The 24387-nt window shown below is 34.2% G+C and overlaps 1 protein-coding gene across 2 annotated transcripts; it reads left to right on the forward strand.

Annotated features, from left to right (window-relative positions):
• Positions 1 to 3956: 3956 nt before the first annotated feature.
• On the forward strand, positions 3957 to 11961 carry LOC127867340 (uncharacterized). Of its 2 annotated transcripts, none has more exons than XM_052408427.1 (8): positions 3957 to 4075; positions 4442 to 4673; positions 6195 to 6270; positions 8107 to 8442; positions 9123 to 9293; positions 9593 to 9633; positions 10157 to 10244; positions 10713 to 11961. In XM_052408427.1, the coding sequence occupies exons 2-8, from the start codon at positions 4581 to 4583 to the stop codon at positions 10784 to 10786; spliced, it is 879 nt and encodes a 292-aa protein (XP_052264387.1). In that variant the 5' UTR covers positions 3957 to 4075; positions 4442 to 4580; the 3' UTR covers positions 10787 to 11961. The 2 variants fall into 2 exon arrangements, with proteins under 2 accessions (XP_052264387.1, XP_052264389.1); XM_052408429.1 differs by having other exon boundaries at positions 4442 to 4658.
• The last annotated feature ends 12426 nt before the right edge of the window (positions 11962 to 24387 follow it).

The following is a 24387-nucleotide window of genomic DNA, read 5'->3' on the forward strand; positions in this document are numbered from 1 at the left end:
TTTTCAAAGTAAATGCACACACAGAGGTGTATACCTGTTTCTTTAAAGCGACATGAAAGGTTGGCAAGGAAATAAAAATATGTATTAACACAGATTTCATAAATACTTAAAATGAATGTTAATATATGAGTTCATACAAACGGTAGTAAGTTTTGTTTTAACTATATTTATAAATAAAGTATAATGTGTATAACAGGCATGATTTCTGATTAGTGATGTGTGGTCTACATGTATACACGTTTCAGTTTTTGGAGTCGTTTCATAAACTGATAGATAATTTCTTATCGAGTTAAATTACACTTGAAAAGGGTACGAAACGGCGAATGTAACCTATGCGGTAGACACTAACTTGTGGACAAGTGGACAAATCAGCAGAGTAAAATACTCTCATATCACTAAGACATTTATCAAACTAGTAAATTGTTTCTTAATGTATTCAATCAAATGATATTTTGGATACTATAGTATTAATAATATGAAAACTGCTACCTCCGCTCGAAAGAGAAAAATATATTTACGCCCACATTTTTTTAAATTTATCTGATTGTTTCCATAATAGAGTTATTTGTATTGTTAAACTTTTGTTTTGTTTGCTGTCGACTTGCGTGGTCAGATGTCTATTTCATCCACCTGTATGTATATGTTAAATATGGTATTATATACACAATTTTTGTCAGTTCTTCACATCTGTTTACAGTTAACGCAATTCAGACATTTTTTGGAATTCAGTTAACTTAATATTATTTTAAAACAATGACTTTTTTAATGATCTGACACATAACATTATACACACGTCATGGACCAAAATGCGTCAATTGAAATCCTTGTTTTTGACGATGCTGATTCAGCAGCTCGTCTAAGTTATTATTCCGTGAAAAAACTCTTCACAATGGCGAACTTTGTAAAAGACCGAGCCAGTCCGATTGAGATAGCTCGATTTTTCTAATCAGCATACCTCGCTGATTATCATTGATAACATTATCCTAGCAGAGTTGTCGTTCGTGCCTCAACATGCAACAATGGCCGCGCCCATGAGAGAATGTTGACACTCGTACATTTCTTACAGCAATAATCGGATTGTTTGGCTATTTAGAAACTGTCATTTAGGATATTTGAGTTATTAATTCACCAAATCTCCGCTAATGACAACAATGGATGGAAATCGAAGGATATATTCGATGTGAATGAAGGACTTTCTGGATCTTGACAGCTTGACACGGCAAAACTGGCATACTGGTATTTTTAGTTATCAATTTAAGTCACATTTTGCTTTATAAATTGTATTCGAGCATTTTGCGACTTATTGAATGACTATGAGCTTGATATCAACATATCATAGGGGATTTGCAGATCACCAAGCTGTCCTGAAATTTAACATTGATTACAAACTCTTCACTGGTTTGTACTCTGTTTTCTTTCCATTTTAGTACTATATATCATTTTTAAAGTTAAATGAACTATGTCACAGTAAAATAGAAATTAAGGCGATTGTGACCAGTTTGGATCCAGATCAGCCTGCGGTCGCTTGAAAGCTGTTTGCTTAAAAGCGGTTTTCAGACAATAGCAAATAGTTTTATTGGATACTGATTTGACTGCGCTTTTCCTTTGACCATGCTGAAATAATAGAATTGTCATTAATCAAATGATTCATTTCGAACATTAATCTTTTGTTTTTCTTGTCCCTCGGGATCAATGACTCCAGCACTTTCCTGTTGAGAATTAAATACTGCTTAAGGCGATGCTAGGGGGCGTGAGAGATGTTGCACCTTCAATTTTCGCTCGATTGTTCATTGTCGGCTCGGGTACTACGTACATGTACTCCGGGTACTTTTAAGTATACTCACATGTATCCCGGGTACGGAAAATATATTTAAACGTACCTGGGAAATTTAACGCTAAATCAGTAGTTGTCGGCTATTTTCTATTAATTATATATTCACATTTATGTCAATTTTCTGTAAAATGGCCTCTTTATTATCGGAACACATACTGAAAAAACATGTTGATGCAGTTTTTTTTAAAGAGAAGTTTGTTTAAGATAATCAGTTGCGCGTTTTACGACATCGGATTTTGGTCGGGAATACGATTTGGGTACAGTATAATATCGACCGAGTATGATTACGTATTTTTACCGTATCCGGGGTACATGTAAGTATGCTTAAGAGTACCCGGGGTACATGTAGTACCCGAGCCGACAATGTTCAATCGAGCTCCAGTATCTCTCATGATGCGACTAAATAAAACCGAGTCGGCAATATTTGACTTAATTTTAGGTTTGGTTGCTCTCGAGGGATCAAACAATTTTAGAATGTTCCTAAAAGCCTAGTGGTAGAGTGTCGACTTTGAATGCAGGAGGTTTCAGCTGCGGGTTTGATCCCTAGAAGCGACATTGAAAACTAGCCAACTTTGTTATCTAAAAGGCTGCTAAACCTGATATACTAAGATAATGTGAATTTTCTTTCTCATGATGGTCATCAGTTATATTTTATAAAAACTCACAGCAGTAGTATACAATCGGACAATTATTAATGAACGCATCTTTCATTTGTCTTTGACACTTTGATTTTGACATGGCCTAGATTTAAATATGTGACTTGACTTTACCAGCACTCTTGTTACAGAGCTAAAGTTTAAATGTACCATTGAAGATCACCTAAATCCAGATTTGCTTTTAAAGTGTGGGCAGTTTTAAGGGTGTGACAAGTAAGCAAAAATTTGTCATTACCGAGAGGCCACAACTGATCAATTGACTGTTTTAAAACAAGGAAAATCTGTGCCTGATTTAGATTTCCTTACATAGCAAAAAAAAAATCAGAAGCCGTGTAAAAGTTTAACGTTAATGTTACCAATGCGTCAGACCAGGGCCTTGATTTTGAAATCTAGGACATGCATGGTCAAGTCTTCATGAAATCAGGACAAAAAAATGTATTTGAAGTCCTTAATTGACCTGGCTATAGTTCTCATATTATTATAAGCTCAGTCAGTATATTTATATCATTATTTATGCTTTGTGTATTGTAAACATATACACAATCATGCAGTTACATAATAGCAATAAATAATAACAAAGCCACCCATACTATAAAGGTTATTGACAAAGCCTATGGTAAGAATGCTAACACATTGAGTGTAATCCCCCTCTCGTGCTAACAAAAACAACTTGACAGGTTTTCATTTTTGACAGATCTACTTTCACTTTCATTTTGTAATATCAAACTATTAACAAGTATGTGGCTGTGAAAAATATCGCCATTGGTTTTTTAATATATTTTCTGCACATTTCTTCAGAAAACTTACATCAATACACGATTTTCTTCGTTAATTCAAACATTCCTGACAGGCTATCGCTTTGTTTACATATTTCGCTTACATTTTGACGCGCGTAGGTAAGACCGCATTACCGCTTCCGAAATGTGTATTAATACTATTGCCTTCGAGGTACTTATCCGATGTTTGACGGAAAGGGCCGAAAATGTGCGATTGTGGGTCAATTTCCCCACAGGTACTACTTCCCCGTACCCCCATTTTTTTTTCCGTACTCAAAAATGTTCGTATCCAATTTGTTTTCGTATCCATTTTTTTTGGTACCCACATTTTTCTTCATACACAATTTTTTTTTCGTACCCAAATTTTTTTAGGACCCACATTTTTTTCGTATCCAATTTTTTTTCGTTCCCACATTTTTTTTCGTAACCAATTTTTTTTTCGTACCCACATTTTTTTTCGCATACTTTTTTCGTACCCAAAATTGTTGTACCCAAATTTTTTTTCGTACCAACATACACAATTGTGTAGATAAACTTAAATTGTGGCTTTTCCATCCTCTTCAAAAGCATCGTCACACCAGTACTGTCAGTACTTTGATTATTCGTATTCGCTTAGTGTAAGCTTATAGTTACACTTGAACCAACAAAAAGTTATAAATAGCATCACATGTTGTTCTTACAATGAAAAGTATATGACTGTGGGATACCGTCTGTATTAACTGCATTCTACTCCAACTCTTTCAACATTCAATTTCAAGGAAAAGATGACATATTAAGTTTAAGCGTTTGAGAAGTATTTCGACATACAGGTAAATACTATAAATAAACAGAACATGTATCGCTGAGAAGCGGAATGTATTTTAAAGTCTATTTGTAGAGTGTTCTCACTAGACGTCTTTTAAAAGATTGGTTCGATTTTAAAAGATTGGTTCGATGATTGGTCGCTTGTCGGTCTATGTCAAACAGTAAATAAAAGTATGTTACCATTCATGATGCTCTGTTGTGAACAACAAATACTGATATAAAATTGGGTTTTCTTCAATTACGCAATAGTTTTCTCATGTTCATGCCGTGCGTTCAGATATCAGTTTCGCACTTTAGAACGTGCTTTTAACTTAAATATGTTCATACATGATTTACATTGATAGTTATTTGTTATTTTTGGACTATTACAGCGTTAACACGTGCTTATGTGGCTTTGTGAAGAAGTGAAAGACAACTTTGTATTCCACCACAGCTCACCAGCTATAAATACTAGCCTGAACGTTAAGTGTGGAAATCCAAACGTCTAAAATTAGAACAGCCAAAACTCAAATGCCGGAATCCCAAATGACATTATTAATTAAAAAAAAATTAACGTATTCCAACCACTTTACAAAAGCGCATCACAAGGTACGTGTTTACAAAGTATGTAACGCTTGTCTATATTATATCGTTTTACCTCAATGTGTTTTATGTTTTTAAGACAATTACGTATTCGAATATTTTTAAACCTCATACGCAGGGTCACACTATTATGTTTTTATCACTGCCTATAAATACAAATGAATCTGTATGGAACGCCAATGCTGCCTTCTGATGGCACTGGTCTTTATGTTCTGTCATTTACTAAGTTGTTTTGTGTAAACTACATTTTGTCCTTTGCGTAGTGCCGCCATTGATGCAATCTTTGCCACACATTCTTTCTTAATCCACTCAGAAGGGATGTTGTCCACTACCGGAGATTATCATGCCTTCTCACTGGGCACTGCATCCTCCAACTCTGCTTTTAGTATGGACGTTATTTCGTCTTCAGCTTCAGAAAATGGATCGTTGTGAAAGAGACTAAGATCTGGTAGAGGCGGGTAGTTAATGAGTTTCTTGCAGTATTCGATCTTGCTGTTCAAGACTGCGGCACTATCATGAGGTTCTCATTAGCGTCTGCTATAACATAGACCTTTGAATTATTAGTCTTCATTCGAGTATTAAGTGTGTTCTTTGTCATTTTACTGCTTGTTAAGGATGACATTCCTAAACTCATCCATACTTTGTTTTTTTTTTCATCTTCTTCCGCACCTTCCTGACTAGTACTCTGTCATAGAATCTTGTCTGGTGTACTTCGCATGCCGCAACTCTCCTCTGTTGTCTCGGTCGTAAACCATTGCTTTTTCTTCATCCTCTCTTTCCCTAGAAGTTCTTGGACCAATGACGGCACGTAATTTAGCGCTGACTGTTGTTTGTAATGTTGTCGATGTCATGGTTTATGATGTTCCGGGCTTCATACGTGTCACCTATATGTGATTGGAATGCATCTGCTATCACTGGATCTTTCAGTCCAATCTATTGCGATTATTCTTGATCGATTGTTGTCAGCGCTAAATTGTGGTCACTACAGATGTCGGCGACAGGAAACATTTTTGTTTTCGCCTTTCTAATTCTGGACTCGAACCGTTGCGGCGCCTGTTTGAAAAAGTTCTGGATGTGTACTTGCCCGTTACAATAAGTTTCCCACTGACAAGCAATTTTCTACATGAATGCATTAAGTGTTGTTATCAAGGCACACGTTTTCGTCGTTAAATTGTTTTAAGTTATAATCTCACAATAGTTGAAATATTTTTAAGGTTGCAGAGACTTAAAATATTTGTTTAACAATCTTAAGTAGTCATGAACTATAGAAATTTAATCATGTATGCTCAAACTGCACAAAATATTCGACGAATGACATATACAATCATTGTGTTTGTCAGAATCGTGTTTAACTACTACATTAATCTAGTATTATAACATATATTATGTATATATTTTAGTGGTGATTAAATGTCTGCAAATGGTAACAATGCTACAATGACTTTGATATAGTTGCGATTTTATAAAACAACTGTATATGCTTTGTTTACCGATTTCTCAGCACATTTTACGTAGTAGTTTTATATAGTGTTTTTGATGTAGATTGCTATAACAGAGGGACTTACAGTCATGCAAGGGATATTAACTTGGACATTCTTCCTAACCACTGTTCAAATAGGTAAGTGCTTGTACAATGTCACACCATTTCATGTCTTATGCTAGGGATTACGGTTGCGTAATTTTAATTAAATAATAAGATTTTGTTCGTTTGCATATCGGATTTATTCCATCAATCTAAAGTAGATTTATTCCATCAATCGACAAGTAGCCCCATGCAATTCACATGGGTAAAGCCTGTGTCGTGTACCAACGTGTCTATTTATCAAATAAGCATACTTTAAAAAAAGTCTTCATTGTTGATTTCCGTCTTGTCATGTGTGCATGATTTATTTTTTGACTGAACAAATATCTATATGTTTAAGTCTGTTATTGTTATTGTCTGTGTTAACGCGTACGATATTATGCACAATTTGAAATTTAATTCACGGGTGACACAATTCGCACAATTACAAATGTAGACATGTTCGCGCAGTCATAGATTCGCCTGAAAAAAGTTTTACTTATAAGTATTCAATTGAAAGATATACTGCTCGACCTTTTATGAAAACTTGTTTAATAAATACATTAATACAAGTCTGAAACGGAGTAAGCAATGGTCCACTTCTGAACTCGTGAATTATATCGGTCGTTTAATATAATGTAATGTCTATATGGCATCTGTTTAAACCAAATATCGACTCGCACGTACATTATAGGTAAGGCATGCTTAAGCTTTAAAAATATATGTCAATGTTAGAAGCAAACAGTCGGGTATATGTCTTTTAAATGATACAACGAATTCAAATTATCTGTATATGGCATTACCAACTCATGTTTTAGAGCTTGCATTAATTTTGATTATTCAAATGCACCCATCAATAGATTATTGTTTTAAACATATTTTATTCTTAAGGTTTCCATGTTGCACTACAATGTTTGTAAATCATCAACATTGTTCGTGCATTGAATTAACATCCTAATTGGTAACAAACATTACAATTACTAACATTGGATGAAAACCTATTTGAATGATTAACTATAAAACAAACTGTCAAAAAGTAACAATGCAATAAACTTGTGTTCCTCTTATAGACCAGGCTACACTTTGTCTAAAAGAACGACATTTGGCGTTTTTCCGGTCATTTTGTTGTTATTAACTCGATGAAGTAGTTAACAAGAGAACCAGCGAGGGAAAGCCAGACGCGTAACAGTGGTTTAGTGAGAATACATGTAGCCTTAATGGATTTACTTACCCGAACCTTTATTTCTAACTGTATACACTAGGATAATAACATTGGATAGGATATCCGCAACTGGGTTAACTGGATTAGCCTTTGAATGGACGATAGTTGTCCATTATGATACAATTTACTTTTGAACGTACGAAATTGTTGCATAGTAACACAATCTTTGTTAACGGCCGGTCAGAAATGAAATTAATAAAACATTAAATTCGTTAAACCCAGATGTGAAACGAGACGAACTAAGAATCATTTATTATTTTTTCTTCTTTATCATGTTTCTTAATTAAAACGGTTTTAGAAATATCAATGTTTTGCCGACGTATTTATTGTATGTGCAATAACTTGAACTCGTGATTTAACATGACTAAAATATAAGAAAACGTGTACGTATATTGTTGTGTCTTTTTTCATTTTTATTTACGCGGCCCTGACGCGACTAAGAATCGTTCAGTAAATTATACCACCGAAAGTTTTCACTTCGATCGTTTGACCTTGATTTCACTGATTATCTTATTTTCACTACCTCAAAGCAGAATCAACGCCGTAAATAGTATTACTGATAGAGAAAGATGTTTACAACAACACATTTAAATGGTATAATTCGGCTGTTAAATTTATAATGCACCCCTTATGACATACATTTATATGAAAAACATGGGACTTTATTTCAGGCAATTGGTACAGTGTTCATGGAGTAAGCATAACGATCAATGCCGGCAGAAACATTACGTGCGGAGAAGACGTTATTGTAGCCTGTCACAACGACGCCAATGGCATAGTCATCCAGTTTGCCTACGATAATTATGTCGATTACAAAACAATAGCAGAATGCCAGTTTGATGTTGATCCCCAGCTTATGGATACAAGGTTTAAAGAAAGGTTCACTGTGTCTCAATCATGTATACTAAGGTTAAGACATTTTACTGAGCGCGACTGTGGAACATATATGTGTGCAGTTATGTTCAATGAAACACAACGCGTTAGCGAGGAGGTTTCGTGCGCTAATGGTATGTAAGAAAAGATATGTTTCATTGTTTCTTGTCTTAATCCTATTCAATCAATATATTATGCTACACATGCTAATGTTCAACATTCAAAACATGCTTTTTTGTGTTACCTTATATAATTTTCAAAATAACTGAAGACAAAGCTGTAAGGATGGTTCAGAAAATCATCATATATATTTGGTTTAAAAAATGTTATATATTAATCGATATTCATTGAAAGTGATATAAAGTGAATACAATTAATTGATGTATCGTATTCCAGCAAAACAAAACGTTCGTATTAGATTAAGTCTATTACGAAATTTCAGGCATTATGTGCATATCAAATCCTTCGACAAATGCTGTTTTATTTTAAGGCCTTCTGTTTACAAGAAATGTATCGTTACAATATCGTTAAGAACATTTTTACAAGGTTTCCACATATATGTGCATAGCTTGACGATGTGAACAGTACACCGCAATTTGCTTGTACAATATATGAACTATTCTGTCAATGCTTTCGCGTTAATAGACGTTTAAAACAAACATAATAAACTATATCGTTTTATAAGTTCTAACACAAATACATATCATGTTAATAAGATTTAAAAAAAATAACTGAATAGCGACCCCTTTGAAAAGTACATGTTAGCATGCAAATGGATATTTTTATGTGTGTGTCTGTGTGTGTTTATGTACAGGTTCTACAGGTCATGTGCCAGCTTTGGAAACTGATAAAGCGCTGGAAAGAACGGAAATAAAGGATTGTAAAATAATTATAATAATTATTGTCTCAGCACTAGCACTAGCTCTAACGTGTAGCGTCACGTTCATTGTATACAAAATATGCAAGAACACAGGCGTTAATTCAGGTAAGAAATAGTTACATTATCCTTTAACTTAATTTTGCGGGTACTACGATTGATGAAATAAACGATGATATGTTGATAAGTTAAACACGTGCATGTACTATGTGATAATACAAAAATGTTATATCGGTAGTTATTTCACTACATGTAACGCAAAACACACACACGCGCACACATGCACTTACGCTCACACAATCGCACGTTAGTTTACAGAGGCAAACCCACAATCACACGCTTTTGTTTTGTTAAATGTAAAGCAATGTATTGAATACAACTTATACTATACGTATTGTTTATTACAGAAACAGGTACACCTGATGAAAGTATACCACTCGAGCAACAGGTATAATACCATTACACCAAAAGTACATTAAGCGAATGTTTTATCAACGTTGATTCATCTTTATTTATTGTCATGGAAGGCCTCCTACCAAATTGTTAAATAATATTATGTAGGTTTAATATGGATCCGTTGTACTTTAAAATTACTATGTATTATCTACAAACTGCCGTCTCCTCTAACCCTTCTATGTAACTGATAACATGTTGTACATTGCATATTTCAGAACAAAGTTCTATCTAATGAACTCATGTTGTATACTAAAAATTGTATAACAAAATAAAAAACCTAACGATTTAGAAAACACATGCATACTATTTTACAATTTTGTTCAATACGCCAATGAGAGAAACGGGAAGTGAAATAGATTTTGACATGCAAGTTATGTTATCTTATCAAGGACAGACCTGTTTAAACAATTTATATTTTAAAATCGCACCAATTGGTTCGAACTTTTACCTCCCCATGTCACAGTTTAGCTTGCTTGCGCCGTCTTAGCCCTCTTATTATTTGTGTGTTGTTCCAGGAGCCAACGACTCCATGCGCAACGCCTAACAGGAAACCTCCTGATATACGAAGAACACCATCTTGTAATGTCCGACCTGGGAATACAGGTACATTCACCAACTTAACTATTGTAAAATGTCTTGAAAAACAAACCTTTATTACGCGTTTTATTGTTAATTGTTTGTTTGGCTTAATATTTTAGCATTTTTGTCGCCAGACGCTATGCACAATAAAGGAATGAAACTTCAATTTAGGAGTATGGATCTCGATTTATAAATTTGTTTTCGCCAATTTTACTTTTATCGCAAACTTAATATATTTATTTAATAATGTTTGCATACATCAATTAATAAGCATTTATAGTTGCATGGAATGTTTTAGTATAAAACATTAAAATGCTCTGTCAATTGTGGTTTTCTTGATTTAAATAAAATCAATATCCTCGAATAAACTTTAACATGTACGAATAAATATCAGACCCATTATTAATTTGTGTGCATGACTTCAACACAAACAGCTGTGTGAAATACATTGAAAACCATCTAATTGCGATACCTGTGTTTGCTTTTTCACAGACAAAATAAAGAAGGCATACGCCGACGGATCGATATCCAATTTTGAAAATGATTCGGGAGAAACTAACTGTTAATATTGTGTGTAGACTACTCAAATAGTTCATTGAAGAATTTTGGCGTGCATTTTTCGTTTATGTATATGTAAGCTTTATGTTATGTAACTTCTACGTACACTACGCTGGTCACACAGCAATACGTTAAAACGAACTATCTGATATACAACTTCTTTCGATTAACGTAATGATCGCTTTAAGAAAAAACGAAATAACGCATGCGCAGTTCAAAATAAAAGACATAATTGGTTGTTTAGTAAATTATAAATAGTTAACCATGTTTTAAATACAAATAATCAACGGAATGACATGTGGTGATAAATAAACACACAACATGTTGGTTTTGATAAGCTATGCATGCATGTAGTAATTGTTATTACCTGTTAGTTATTGTCATATATGATTTGTTAATACATTGTTTTGAACTAGTTGACTTTTAGTATTAGAGGTAATCATATAATGCTGTATTATTTTGTAAAAAAAGAAACTTTACCTAGTGTACAAAGAATAAATCTTTTGTATTGCTTCTTAAATATGGAATTTCTAATGAAAATATTTTATTCTCATAAATTCATTTCACGCTTATGACTTTTGAAATAATCCGATGCGTACTTACATTATTTTTCCACGACATGGTATTAACCTACACCCATAGGATACCAAAGGTGTTTATATTGTGTCCATTTCCATATATGTTCATTTCCTTATATGTTTTCATATTGTATTTTTTTTACTTTTATATTACTTTTATATTTTGATTAAAAATGTATACTCACTTCCAGAAGTTCGAATATTCGACTATTCGAATACTTAAATGACAAAATATTATGATACCAATTTTGCTATTGGTTGACATTTCGATTCATTCGGTAGCTAATGGTCGAAAGTGCAACTTGCTTTTAAATGGCGTCAGGAGAAGAACAACACAGTAGTCTTTACTGTATAGTACAGTTCGTAATATTAAAAGCTATTTTTTAATTAATTCGAAATAAAATATTTAATAGATATCAAGATAGTATATATATATATATAGGTTCATCCCAAAAGCAGGTGTAAATCATTATACAAGGCTGCGAATGCATCATTCTTCAACATTGAGTTTGAGTTGGATGTAGTCTTTATTCTTCTTATAATTAGATCTATGATACTGAATAAATAACATATGTTAACACACATGTTGTAACAATACAAATAAAAGGAGCAGTTATATGTATAGCATTGTTTTTTTTTTAATGAAACAAAACACTCACACACACATCTATTGACGGTCATGCTTAAACATGCATGGTCACCAATAGCGCATTTTCTTAATAGAGGTCACATAACATAAATGTAGTATGTATTTTATTGTTTGAATCTACCAGCATCAATGAAATTGTTGCAATCTCTATTGACAACCTTTGGAATAGCCGATTTTAAAGACAACTATGCCATCTTATTTTTTCAACGGAATAAGGTTTATATAAACCAACAACGATTAAGTAGGTATCCATTAACATTTAATATTTTGTCCAGATATCAAAGCAACCCGAGGTTAGGTTTCCATTAGCGGTTGATTAATGTAACATAGTGTATCGGATTTTGTAAACGAAGAATGGGACTTCAATTAGTAAAACGTGTTCCTAATTGTTTTGATGTTTTTCTCCTTTTGCGGACAATTACTGCTTAAATACGATTAATTGTTAAAGTGATTGCACAATATTAAAGCCATCATTTAGTGTGAGATATATTAGTTATAGTCATAAAGGCTTAACACGTCAATATTTTAATAAAACGATTCTCCGACACCGACTCCAAAATCGGTCAAGAAAATAATTAGAAAATATGGCCGGAAAATAACGTCAAAACAAAGAGGGAATAAGGAAGGTCGTCTTCAGTGTTAGAAAACCTGTGTTGTTTCAGTTAGGTAGCAAAGGATACTAATTTTACGTACTAAATCTTGCTTGCTGAGTGTAGGTTGATTTGTTCGGAGTTTTATGTCCAAATAACTTTTTTAACGGAAGATTAAAACATGTTGAACTGCCTGAGCAAAATTTATCGAAGTGGAATATGGAACTCAGAATGTGTGGCTGTTTTAATTATCTTTAAGATAAAAATAAGGAAAAAAGGAAAGTACAGTTAAGCTTAGTCTACCAGGAAAAAAATGGTTAACACATTGATGGGTAGAAATTCTAACATAATATATGAAGCCGACAAGGAAATGATAAGGTCCAAGGTGACACATAAAAGACTGAACATTGGTGCGATAATTTCCGGAACTTCATCTTTTACTTACAATCTTACTGAGCTCACTGAATAGCTCAGTAGAAATGAAAACATTCCAAGTTTGATGCTGTGCAATAGGACCAATAAGTCACGGCTTGTGTGTTATCCACTTTGCAAGCGTCCAAAAAAGACGTACTGTGATTTTCTGTGAACGAGATTAAAGCCGAATAATGCTCCTATATTTTTTTATCTTGAACCAAAGCCCAAGGATTATTATCCATAAGATATCACGAGGAATCAGACATAGGCATATTCATCCAAGGTTGAATTAACAACTAAACATTCGCGATGTTTCTTGATCACGTTGACAATCATGCTGTTTACAAAAGAGGATAGATTAGTCTCGTATTGTACCCTAATCAGCTCATTTGAAGCACCAATTAGATAAAATGTTTTTTAGACAAAAGGGTTTTATATAGGTAAATTTATGTGAATATAGGTTAGTCTAGGTAAAACCATTGAATGAGCCAGTTGTTTAACAGACAGTTACTGTAGCCTCTCTGCAATTCTAAATGGCTACACCAATCTCCTTTATAACGATCCCAGACTAGACGCGGAAGACGAAAGTCCGTTAATACTAAAGGCAGAGGTGGAGAAGAGAGTGCGCAGTTTGAAGGTAGGAAAAACTCCTTGATTGGACAACGTCCATTCCGAGCTGATTAAGCAAGGAGATTAGGCAATGGCTACCGCAATGACGGCACTATGTCATACGATCTGAAAGGAGAAGAAGTGGCCCAAGGAGTGGACCCAGTCAACATGTGTTTTTAACAAGAGGAGTCTTTTTTGATGTTGCGATGACATATTTGTTCAATTTCTTTATTAACTGGGAACGTTACTTTAGAATAATTTAACGGATAAATAATTGTCTTGTTTCTTGCATAACACTGCGAGTTTTTTTTTCAATATTGTTTAACTTTGTTACAGAAAACATTTTCCTTGCGATTGGGCGGCAAGAGAGCGAGCGAATTAAAGTATTTTGATATTTATCTTCAAATAATGTTGCATATTATTTGCAATCATTTAGATATTTTGAATTAAATAAAAACCTTCATAACGTGTGCTCCAAACTACAGCGTGCAAGCTATATTTCTTGGAACTAACGTGGTCGGTAAATAAAACAACAACAGCAACAACAGCGCATTGTTCATTTTTTTGTTAAAATGAAAATGAAGCGACCGTAACAGTATAATAAGAAGTAACAAGCAACACAAGCAAAACAAAGATATAACTTTGAAATAAGCTCCCGAATAAAAAAGGCGTTTAGTCTCTCAAATATCTCAAAGGAGCCTGTACTAGTTATGAGAGGTAGTTACTTAATCTTTTCAATAAACAAACAACGGACACATTTGTAGGGACAATGTGTCTCCAAATTTAAACAAAAGCATAAATAAATATTCAGCCAATCAGAAATAACAATTGCATCCGGGCATTTACTTGCTCGCAAAATATTGAGCTCTCTTGATTCGTTTTTTTTCTGATTCTTCCGATTGATATAGGATGTTTTGCAATATTTCATTTCCCCACACTGGACATGTGGGATTTCCGCCGGGTACTCTGGGTTTTCCTCACAACACAAGTCCAAACTAAACTAAAAATCTTTCAGTAACAACTAAAAGGCTGGAAATGTTAAACTTCAACACTCATCCCAACTTTTGTAACTCTAGTAAGTTAATTAGGTAGGATTCGTGGGATACAATACGGGTCCACACATAACGCAGCCTAAGGTGCGTAAGGACCTCATTAACTTCGAAATGAGCATAAACGTCAATCAATCATAAGCACTCATTATTTTCCCGTATTCTGTATTTTAAAATCGACACGGAAATCGACATCATTTGTGGATTCATTCTAAACTGGTGTTGCATTATTCTGAAATTATTTTGTCATTTCAGAAATCGATATATATCGGATCTCTCGGTGCATGTTATACTGTTGAAGGAAATACCACAGTATATCAAAGTGTTTTGTAGAAAATCTATGCCAAAACCTCAACACGAACGAATGAGGAAAATAAATAGCTACCAAACGATGGAAACATACGATACGGTATGATTTCTCTTATAAGTCACAAGAATGTCTTTTTTTGTGTTGTATAGCTTCGATATTGGAAGCAAATTGAATACGATGTTTTTGAACGGAAAAAATGTATTTCCTTGCTTCTCTTTGACCAAACAAAATCCTGACCAGCGGGTCCAAATCAATCATTCACATCACAAGTGCCATTACAAGAACCCAGCTATCTATTAAGACACCACACATATATGTATATATAAAACACGCTCTATCGATTTATCGGATCCCTTGTACGCCATTCATCTTATATAAATTCCTCTCTCATGTCCCTGAAATCAATGTTTATATGGGAAAAGCACAATTACAGCTCTATTTACTTAAACTTCTTCATTATACTAAATTGGCACATAATTGGTTTAGCGGTCCAACAAGGTGATTTTATTTCTTAAAGAATATTAGTGTTAACACACCTTGAATTACTATATGGTTTATTTTCAAATGATTGAAATCTAAAAAAGCTAAAATAAAATAAAATTGCTCTTCCCAGTGAAATCATTTACGCCAAATTGTCATAATCACATAACCCTGTGCGTTGGTCTTCATTTATGCTATGTATCTACACTTACGGAGTAAAAATATCGAAATGATATTGCAGGATGTTCGGGATAGGGTTTACTCTAAAAACATTCACGATAAATAGCCCCATTATTGAAAAAGAATCTAATAACAAGTAGGTAAATCGTATTTAATTAGGAATTTTTAAATGCTCTGTACGTTAATAACCTTATCTTCAAGCTGAAGTCCAGAAATACCAACGTTTTAGTTTAAATCTAGTTGACATTAATTTCGTAACAATAAGATTTTGAAAAAAATGCTTCTAAGGATTGCATTTCTCAGACCCCATAACATACTAAATATTTTTCGTTAGTTACATTACTTGAGAAAAGTTCATATTGTCAGTATATTCGGTAATAAAATGTCTCGATGTGAAATCGAATGTACATCGCGAAAAAAGGTGACATTACGATATACACACTATAAATAACGCAAGTAGATTGATCATTTTATATATAAAATATATAAAATTCACTACGCATGCACAATTTGCATTGCTGGGTTTACCACGTGACGATGTTGACCAATCTACTTGCGTTATTTATAGTCAACTGGTAGTTACCGGGTAGACATTCCCAGTAAAATGTATTTCCGAATATACTGAAAATATTAAAAATTAACAATTTTTTCAAGTAATTGAATATACCAGTCGTGATATTTTAATCAATATAAACTAAGTATTGTTAAAAATACGGTATTTTAGAACTTTTCTTTTTTCGTCAATCGCGGTTGACAGTCCCTTTAATTTATAACAAAGTACGGAGACTAAATGATTCTTGCCCATCTTATAGCTGTATACATGAACGCCCATGAATAATGTTAACTTTCAGAGTAAACATAAAATTATTTATTTGCTTTAAGAATGAGATAAAGCATGAGATCAAATATACTGATATACTTTCATATATCATATCGTGTCACTTTTTATATTGTGGTATCCACAATATTTGATTTTAAACAGAATATGTTTGTTTTAATCATTCTGCAATAAAATGATGGATTTTATTCTAACACGTTTGAAATTTCGTGAAAAGACAATTATATTCTGCCAGGATTGATGTTTGTATCGTGACCATGCTTACAGATACACCAAAAGTAAAATTAAGCCTATACCCTTAAAGTCGAATGAAAATATTTTGACATTTGGCATGTAATTGAAAACCGATTATGTTTTGATCTTCACAGTGCGAGTGTTACTGCTTATTAAGTTAATCATGATGATTACGGCTCGAAGCCAATATGAAGCTCTCCGTATTTTAGATCAACCACCCTGTAGGCAAATTAAAATTGACACTGAGGTCACATTATACGCACAATAAACTTCCTACTTTCAATAGGCCGCTAGTCATAACGAACACAAAGGAGAGCTCAGTGTGAATTATAACAACGCGAATCGGCTTTTAAACGTGTAAACATGCTTAAAAAATATCACATTTCAGTAATTATACGTGATTATTTGCTGTCGTTTGTTATATACCTATACAAAGTCAATTAAGTGTAAGATGTGCTACAGAAACTAGTAGAGCAAAACAAACGAGTTTAAAACTACCAAATGAATGAAAGTTTTATAATACAAGTGCTTTCCACCGTAGAGATTGATCGATAACGATTACTTTTTACTATGTATCAACCATATTAATCACATATATAGATGATATGGGTTTTCGAAGGGTGTAACCTTTCATATTTCAACATGAGATTCATACAACATAATACTGTATGAATAAGCAGTGAATTGTGAAAAACAAACATGTTTGTAAATGTGTGTTAACGCATGCAGAAGAATTATTCGTACCGAGTCACGGTTGAATACATGTAATACGGCTTGGATCCCACAGTGCTCCGCATTTAGACCATTCGGATGAAAAGTTGTGTAATGTATAGATTGGTGGTGAATTGGGCTGCATCACGGCAAGACAATATAAAAACATTTATGATTGCTTAATGTTATTAACAACACAGATTTAAGAATGTATAAATGTTATCATGTATACTTAAAATAATACAATCTAGATATCGTTCATCTGTATGGTGTGCGTTTTATGAATAACGACATGCTTGATTTTCTTACTTTACTCATAAATGTATTTACTTCCATAAACAAATAGGTGAACTCTTTGAAAGCCGAAAATGTTTTCAAGCATCACACGTTTGCTGTTTCATAAGAGCTCTGAGAAGAGTCAATGCTATTCTTTCAAAAGCAATCGGACTGCCATGTTGAAATATGGTTGCGCAAAACATGTTTGCTTGCATCGGATTTAAGCGTAGACGTATGCTTCTTACTTTCAAAGTGTGCGAGTTCTTTGCGTCACTTGGACCTTCATCTTAAACGAATCTTCAATATTTTGCTAGTTGAATAACTCGTTTGTGCGACGTCATATCATATGTTGAACCGAGTTTATTTCATTCCGACTGTACTCGTACGTTTTGCACCGCTTCATCCACTGTACGCTTTGAGTCTTCGTTTAATAGTTTTCCTCTGATAGTCGAATAGTTCGGCCAGAAGACAACACGATCCATGATCATCTCGTCAGCGTCTTACATATCACATTTCTTTACCGTGTAACGATCAGACGAAGCTTGGTGAACTGATGACTTGTGTCGATATTGAAACGGCTGAATATTCGATATATTCCGATTGTAGATCTGAAGCAATCTTTGAAAAAAATAAGTGTACACTTTCTTACAATCACTAAAAGACCCTCAGCGTCATCAAGACATCATTCTAAGAGGACATTATCTGCCTTTCTCTTCCAGCCATAACAATATATAGCTTTCTTTCAATCCTAAATTTTCAATCTGTCATATTTGTTCCACTGCCGCTGTAGAGAATGCTGAATACACATGTTGATAAAAAAATAACTTCATCACGACAACTGTGCGGTTCTATATGTTTCAAAGCGTTTTTATTACAGCAATTCTCTTTAACTACAAACAATCGTATTACTTGTAGCGATTCAAGGTAATGAGTCTAAATATGTTAATAAGTTACTCTCAGCTGCACTAAAGGGGTTTTTGTTGCAATTGTTCGACCTTTATTAAAAGCAAGTTTGGATTACGTGTACACGTCCGTTTGACAAATCATGCCATTAGTTTTAGACGTTTAAATTTTAATGATTGCAAAATCTTTGACGAACATACCGTCAAAATGTTTAACAGTTTTTATGAATTGTTCAATAATGGACGACATCTATAGGATTACAACGGAGTAGAACAAAGTCGAATCGAAGCACCAAGAATTGTATCGGGTTGTTTCAAATTTGTTTCTCGATTACTGAGCTCTACAGAGAAGTTGGGTGGGAAACATTAGATACTCGGCGCCGAAAACATATTCTTGTTCTAATGTATAAAATCACAAGAACTCTTACGCCGGTTTACCTAAAATCTATTGTACCGGGCACATTTAGGAAATAACTCCTACCCATTACGAAATTACGAAATGTTACGACCCGCACAACAACATACTCTTATTCAATGTGTACCACCAACAATGATTACGGAATGAATGAGACAAACTTCTCCTATATACTAGAAAAGCCGTTGCTATTGCGTCTCTTACGCGTCTTTTAAATATTAATGGTACGAAACCGAATGCATTATATTATTATGGTGAAAGGCGCCAACAATGCTTCAAGAATCTGTCAGAACTAAGTGCAGCTTACTTCATCAACAACTATTTGAGTGCAATATTAAACTTGTATCTTAATCCACTTGTGGTGCAATAGGTTTCTCATTATTTCTTAAATTGTCAACGATTTACACACTAAATATAAGTTCTTGTCCGCAGAATTGCTCTGTATACCTATCCAACCAAACAAACTACATGTATATTTTTTGGTGATTAAAGGATTGACTTGGAGAAAAACACGCTTATCTTCGATGCAGTTCATTTGTACATTTATTGTAGTAATGTCAAAGTGATAAGAATGATAGGACAGTGTCACGCGCAAGAACCAGGTCTCTGAATACAAGATCAAAGGTCAAACTTTTGCAATCAGTCCTATACACTTTGTTTTGAGCATATCTTTGTTCAGCATTGATTTTCAAATATCTTGGCAGAATTGATGAGCATGTAATGTGTGCAAGAGTCGTAGTTTGTGATTGATGATTTCTGTCACATGTGTACGTATATGAACAAGAACATAAACACTTTTTTATAAATAAATACAGATAATTTTTTAATGAGATCTTGTCAATGTAATAAATGACACATTGTGCTCTTTCAGTGCTTTCACACGTCATCATACTTGCATTGTGTATACATTAGGAATATATTTGAATAGCACAGCAGTTTGAATAATACGGTTCAAAGTATGATTATCAGATAAGACTTTCCTGAGTAAATAGAAGGCATACTTACAAATGTGCTAGTACTTTGTGAATAAGTCTATCTTTGTGCTCTGATGTTGATTCTATTAGTTCGGATCATACAATGGCCTATATCATCACTGATCATTCCCCATGGCCAGACAATGTGTCACAAACAATGTCTTGTCCTCAGTGTCAGGAAGGTCAATGTTACAATTCAAGGTTAACATTAATAAATTGTCGTTTCTTCCCTGTTACTTTTACGTGCCTTGGATAATTTTAATCTAACTATGGTTTATAATTCCCTACGACCAAAAATGTGTTGCAAATAAATTCCATGCTCAATTACCAATTCTATCAGATACATATATATATGTACAACGAAGAAGCTCTCGCTTTCGGTAGGTCACTCTACCTTTAGACTGACGATGTAATTGTTTGCAAAGGCGAGTTGCAAAACTGTCATTTTCTCCATATATATGTTTGTTTATTACAGACTTTTGTTGTTCCAAGACATTTAGCTCGCGTTTGTACGTTTTTGTTGAATAATTGAGTTCATGTTAAAACATTGTTTGAACCTTACTATATATTTATTTGTATGTCAAACAAAGATGGTATATACAATACAACTATTAAATAAAGATACTTATTTTAAAAATAACACACTTTTATTAAATACTTGGAGAATTGTGTGCATTTATAATTATTACAGACGCAAAATATCATTTCAAAATATATTTATTGTTTCTATCATCCCATACTTCAAACTCGCATCCACTTATGTTTCAAACTTCTAAATTGTCATTTCTATCATAATATGTCATTAAATAACACGCGCTTTTAGTTTATAGTCATCGCCAACCCAAAATCCACAGTTTACAAGCGAATATGCATGTACCATACATCTAATCTAGCTTTTTTATATTGGTGTTAGAGCTAAAATACTCTTGGCAGTATGGCTTTCACATCTTTGCTTTTGACAATATGAACATGCCTTAAAATGTGTATTATCACGATTCATGTGTGTGATTTTTGGGATACTTACCGGTGCCAGAATAACAAAACGGTATTGTGCACGCAAGTATGTATTATGTTTGTTATCTTACTGTGAATGAACTGGATTTCAGTTTTGCCCAGCAGTATATTGTCCAGGAGTATCTTAACAAGCAGTAGATTGACCAGGTGCTGGCGAAGGAAGCCATCTTTGGGATTGCTTGTGCTAGTTGGGGGACCCCAGTGTATGAGGTCGAAGACAACCTCATATCAGATTGTTTTTTTAAATTATGATTATGTTTAATTCCGTACGAAGGACATTAAATGATTAGATTCGGTGAGTGTTATCCTCCTTACAGGTCCATCAATATCTGCAAATAATGGCGTAGGCAACATTGTCTTGCATCTGTATAAGCTTCCTCATTCGTTAATTGTTACTGCTCATGCAATGTTCAATACACTATACATGTCGAGGATTTGGACGTTACTTAATCATTAATGTTCATTTTTCCTAATACAACTCTACACTCGTAAGTAATCATGCACTTATTAAATTTATTCCGGGCATATATGGGGTGGGCAGGGCTTAATAACTCGACTAATACATCGACTCGACTGCTTCGAACAATTTTGTGCAATCACGACTCTCTTTATTCTTATTTGCAGGAGATTACATCAAAGCAAGCAAATGCGACAATTAACTTAAAGCTTGTCTATATGTACCATTACAGAAGCCACATACTTCTCCGTATACCACATTCATCACGTTAAACACAATTCAAAAATAAATATAACAATATAATTGTCACAATTTTCACAAATTACGACAATTTAATTAACGGACTACATAGATATGTAAATGATGGTTTGATTTGCGGAAAAAAACTGTTTGGCATAGAAATAATTGAAACAAAAATACAAAGAATCGCTCAACCAGCGATTGCACCTTTTCATGTGATGTATTAGACCCTTTCAGGTGAATTTGAAATATCGATAATCGTTCAGCCAGCGATAACTTAAAAAACAGTTTATTATAATATTGCCTTATTAAGTTTTCAAATTTGGGATCTAACTTATAAAAATCTAAATATTGTAGCGCCCAGCTCTATAGGGCTTGTAATTGTTATTTCATATCGTCAATATAAATGGAAAACAAGTCTGTTTGACGCTTTACTTTTTATTTCTCTGTCATTTAATGGCTTGTTATATAGCGTCAAAATTCAACTGTTACAGTTCTTGGCATAAAATGTTAACAAATAAACAATGTGTCTTAACGATTTGAGTGTCCACGTCGTCTTTTAAAAGGGTTACAGTCCACTAATAAATTAAGTGCAATGACACAGGCTTATTAAATATAAAATAGTAGCAAAAAGCGTAAAACAATTTACAATTGAACTAAATATGTTTCTTATTCTTATTCAGATTTATCAATAAAACGTACTTTAACAATGTTCGTTTCCGTTGCTTTAATATTTCGCTTAAGATGTTATGCGATAAGTGTTTAAAGTTATGAAAATTTTAAGTGTGTCCCTGAATAGTGAAAACCGCTCCTTTTATACCCATGGATGGGCAAAAACCCCAAACTGGACTAAGACCAAATAAAACCCACTTAAAACCCGTTTTTGTCCCATCCCCAAAAATGCCCAAATAATGACCAACAAAAAGAACGCTCAGTCCCAAAAATAACCCATTTATGGAACGCGCTCCATGGATACCAGAAGGAAACGGGCAGGAACAGTCGCCATATTGGAAATTGCTAACAATCTATCAAAATTACTTAAACAATCAATATTTGACAGTGAAACCTACTGAATTCATAATAGAGAATGATCTTTTCATGTTTTCTCCGCAAGTTACAATAGACCAGACGATGCAAATAAGGTAGAATTTAACCTACGTCCCAGCATTCAAGACAAAATGGTGGAACACATGTTTGCAAACATAAACTTACGGACAATAACATTTGATTTAAAGGGTAAAATACAGTGCTTCACAATAAACACTGAGCAGTTATCTGTATAATTATTAGTTTTATGGAAAACTTGAGCGAATAGCGTCGTATATTAAAAACACATGAATAATCTTTATCAATAAACAAGTGTAAGATATGAAACGACAAAATCATTGGAAAAGTTAACACAATTCACTCTACATTTTGCCTAAATGATTGATTATACAATATGCTCATGAGGTAAAAATGTATTTGTGAGTTGTTACTATCAACAAAACAATGGAGCTGTGGACACTCAGATAAATTGGATAATGTGTAGCTCAGGAAATAAAGTAAACAGGTAAGTACATTAAACAAATTATGAATGTTACATGTAAATGATATACATATGGTAAACTATTGAACAACAACAATGTGCGGGGCACATCATTACCCCCTCCATAGGAAAACAGGTTGGCACTCCGTTGCCAAAGTTCAAGTTCCATTTTTTAAATTAAAGTAAAATATCAAACTTTTAACACTTAAATAAACACAAATTGTCACTCAGTTAATGAAGTAACACTTTTAACTGTCAGTAAAAAGTCACATTTTATTTTTTTCTGATTGCTGAAGAAACCACACTTTTCAGCATTGGGGCCCGTGGAGGTGGCATCTCAACCTTCCGTTCCAAGGATGTTACCTTGCGCTCAATCCGTCTGACATCATTCTGCACCTCTTTCATGACTGTTACGAGGTTCGACAGCAATTCGTTAGTTCGCTCTCTGTTCTCTAGTGATTTTCCCAATGCGGTGAGTATGATCTGAGAAGCCTCACCAATGGCTTTTTCCACAACATTGCTTGGGTCTTCTAGGATTGTTTCATCGCTAGAAGTCTCTTCTACCCTGACTCTTTTGCAGGGTACTTCGTCAATCCCCTGAAAAAGTGGGTCAGCCCGGTCACTTTCAGGCAGAAGCTCCGCCAACATGTTTTCATCCATAAGTGGTGTGGCGTCATTGTAACAGTTGCTGGACGTATGACCAGATGGTATGCCGACTTTGGCAGGACTTGCCAAAAAGTCCAGGTAAGGCACCACCCCACTAACTTCTGCAGCCTTGCCCAGAAAACCCATGGTAGAGACCTTTCTTTGAGCCTGTGTTTGGCCTACTCTGACACGTGTGGCGTTGAAACCTTGACTTGTTGGAGTCACGCGTCGAAATGACTGCAGGGTTGAAAGTGCTGCAGGTTCTGGAGCAGCAGGAGTGGTGGAATCGAGAAACCGTGCACCTTGACCAGTTGGAATCACTCGTCGAAATGGCTGAAGAGTTGCGAGTGCTGCAGGTTCTGGAGCAGAGGGAGTGGTGGCATTGTCTAGAAGCCATGCTGGTAGCACATCCTCCTCCTGAGGCTCGAAGAGGCCGTCTTCGTCACATCCTGCATTCCCTGTTCTTGGTGACTCGGACATGATGGAACACCCATATAAACCTAGTACAGGCTCCAT

Source organism: Dreissena polymorpha, chromosome 2 (assembly GCF_020536995.1).
Source record: "Dreissena polymorpha isolate Duluth1 chromosome 2, UMN_Dpol_1.0, whole genome shotgun sequence".
In the NCBI taxonomy this organism is placed as follows: Eukaryota; Metazoa; Mollusca; class Bivalvia; order Myida; family Dreissenidae; genus Dreissena; species Dreissena polymorpha.

Excerpts from the sequence above, each read along its gene's own strand:
- LOC127867340 (XM_052408427.1), top strand. The coding sequence starts at position 4,581 with ATGCCGGAATCCCAAATGACATTATTAATTAAAAAAAAATTAACGTAT. Across the intron at positions 9,294-9,592 it reads GAACACAGGCGTTAATTCAG|AAACAGGTACACCTGATGAA; the intron begins GTAAGAAATAGT and ends TGTTTATTACAG. Across the intron at positions 9,634-10,156 it reads GTATACCACTCGAGCAACAG|GAGCCAACGACTCCATGCGC; the intron begins GTATAATACCAT and ends GTGTTGTTCCAG.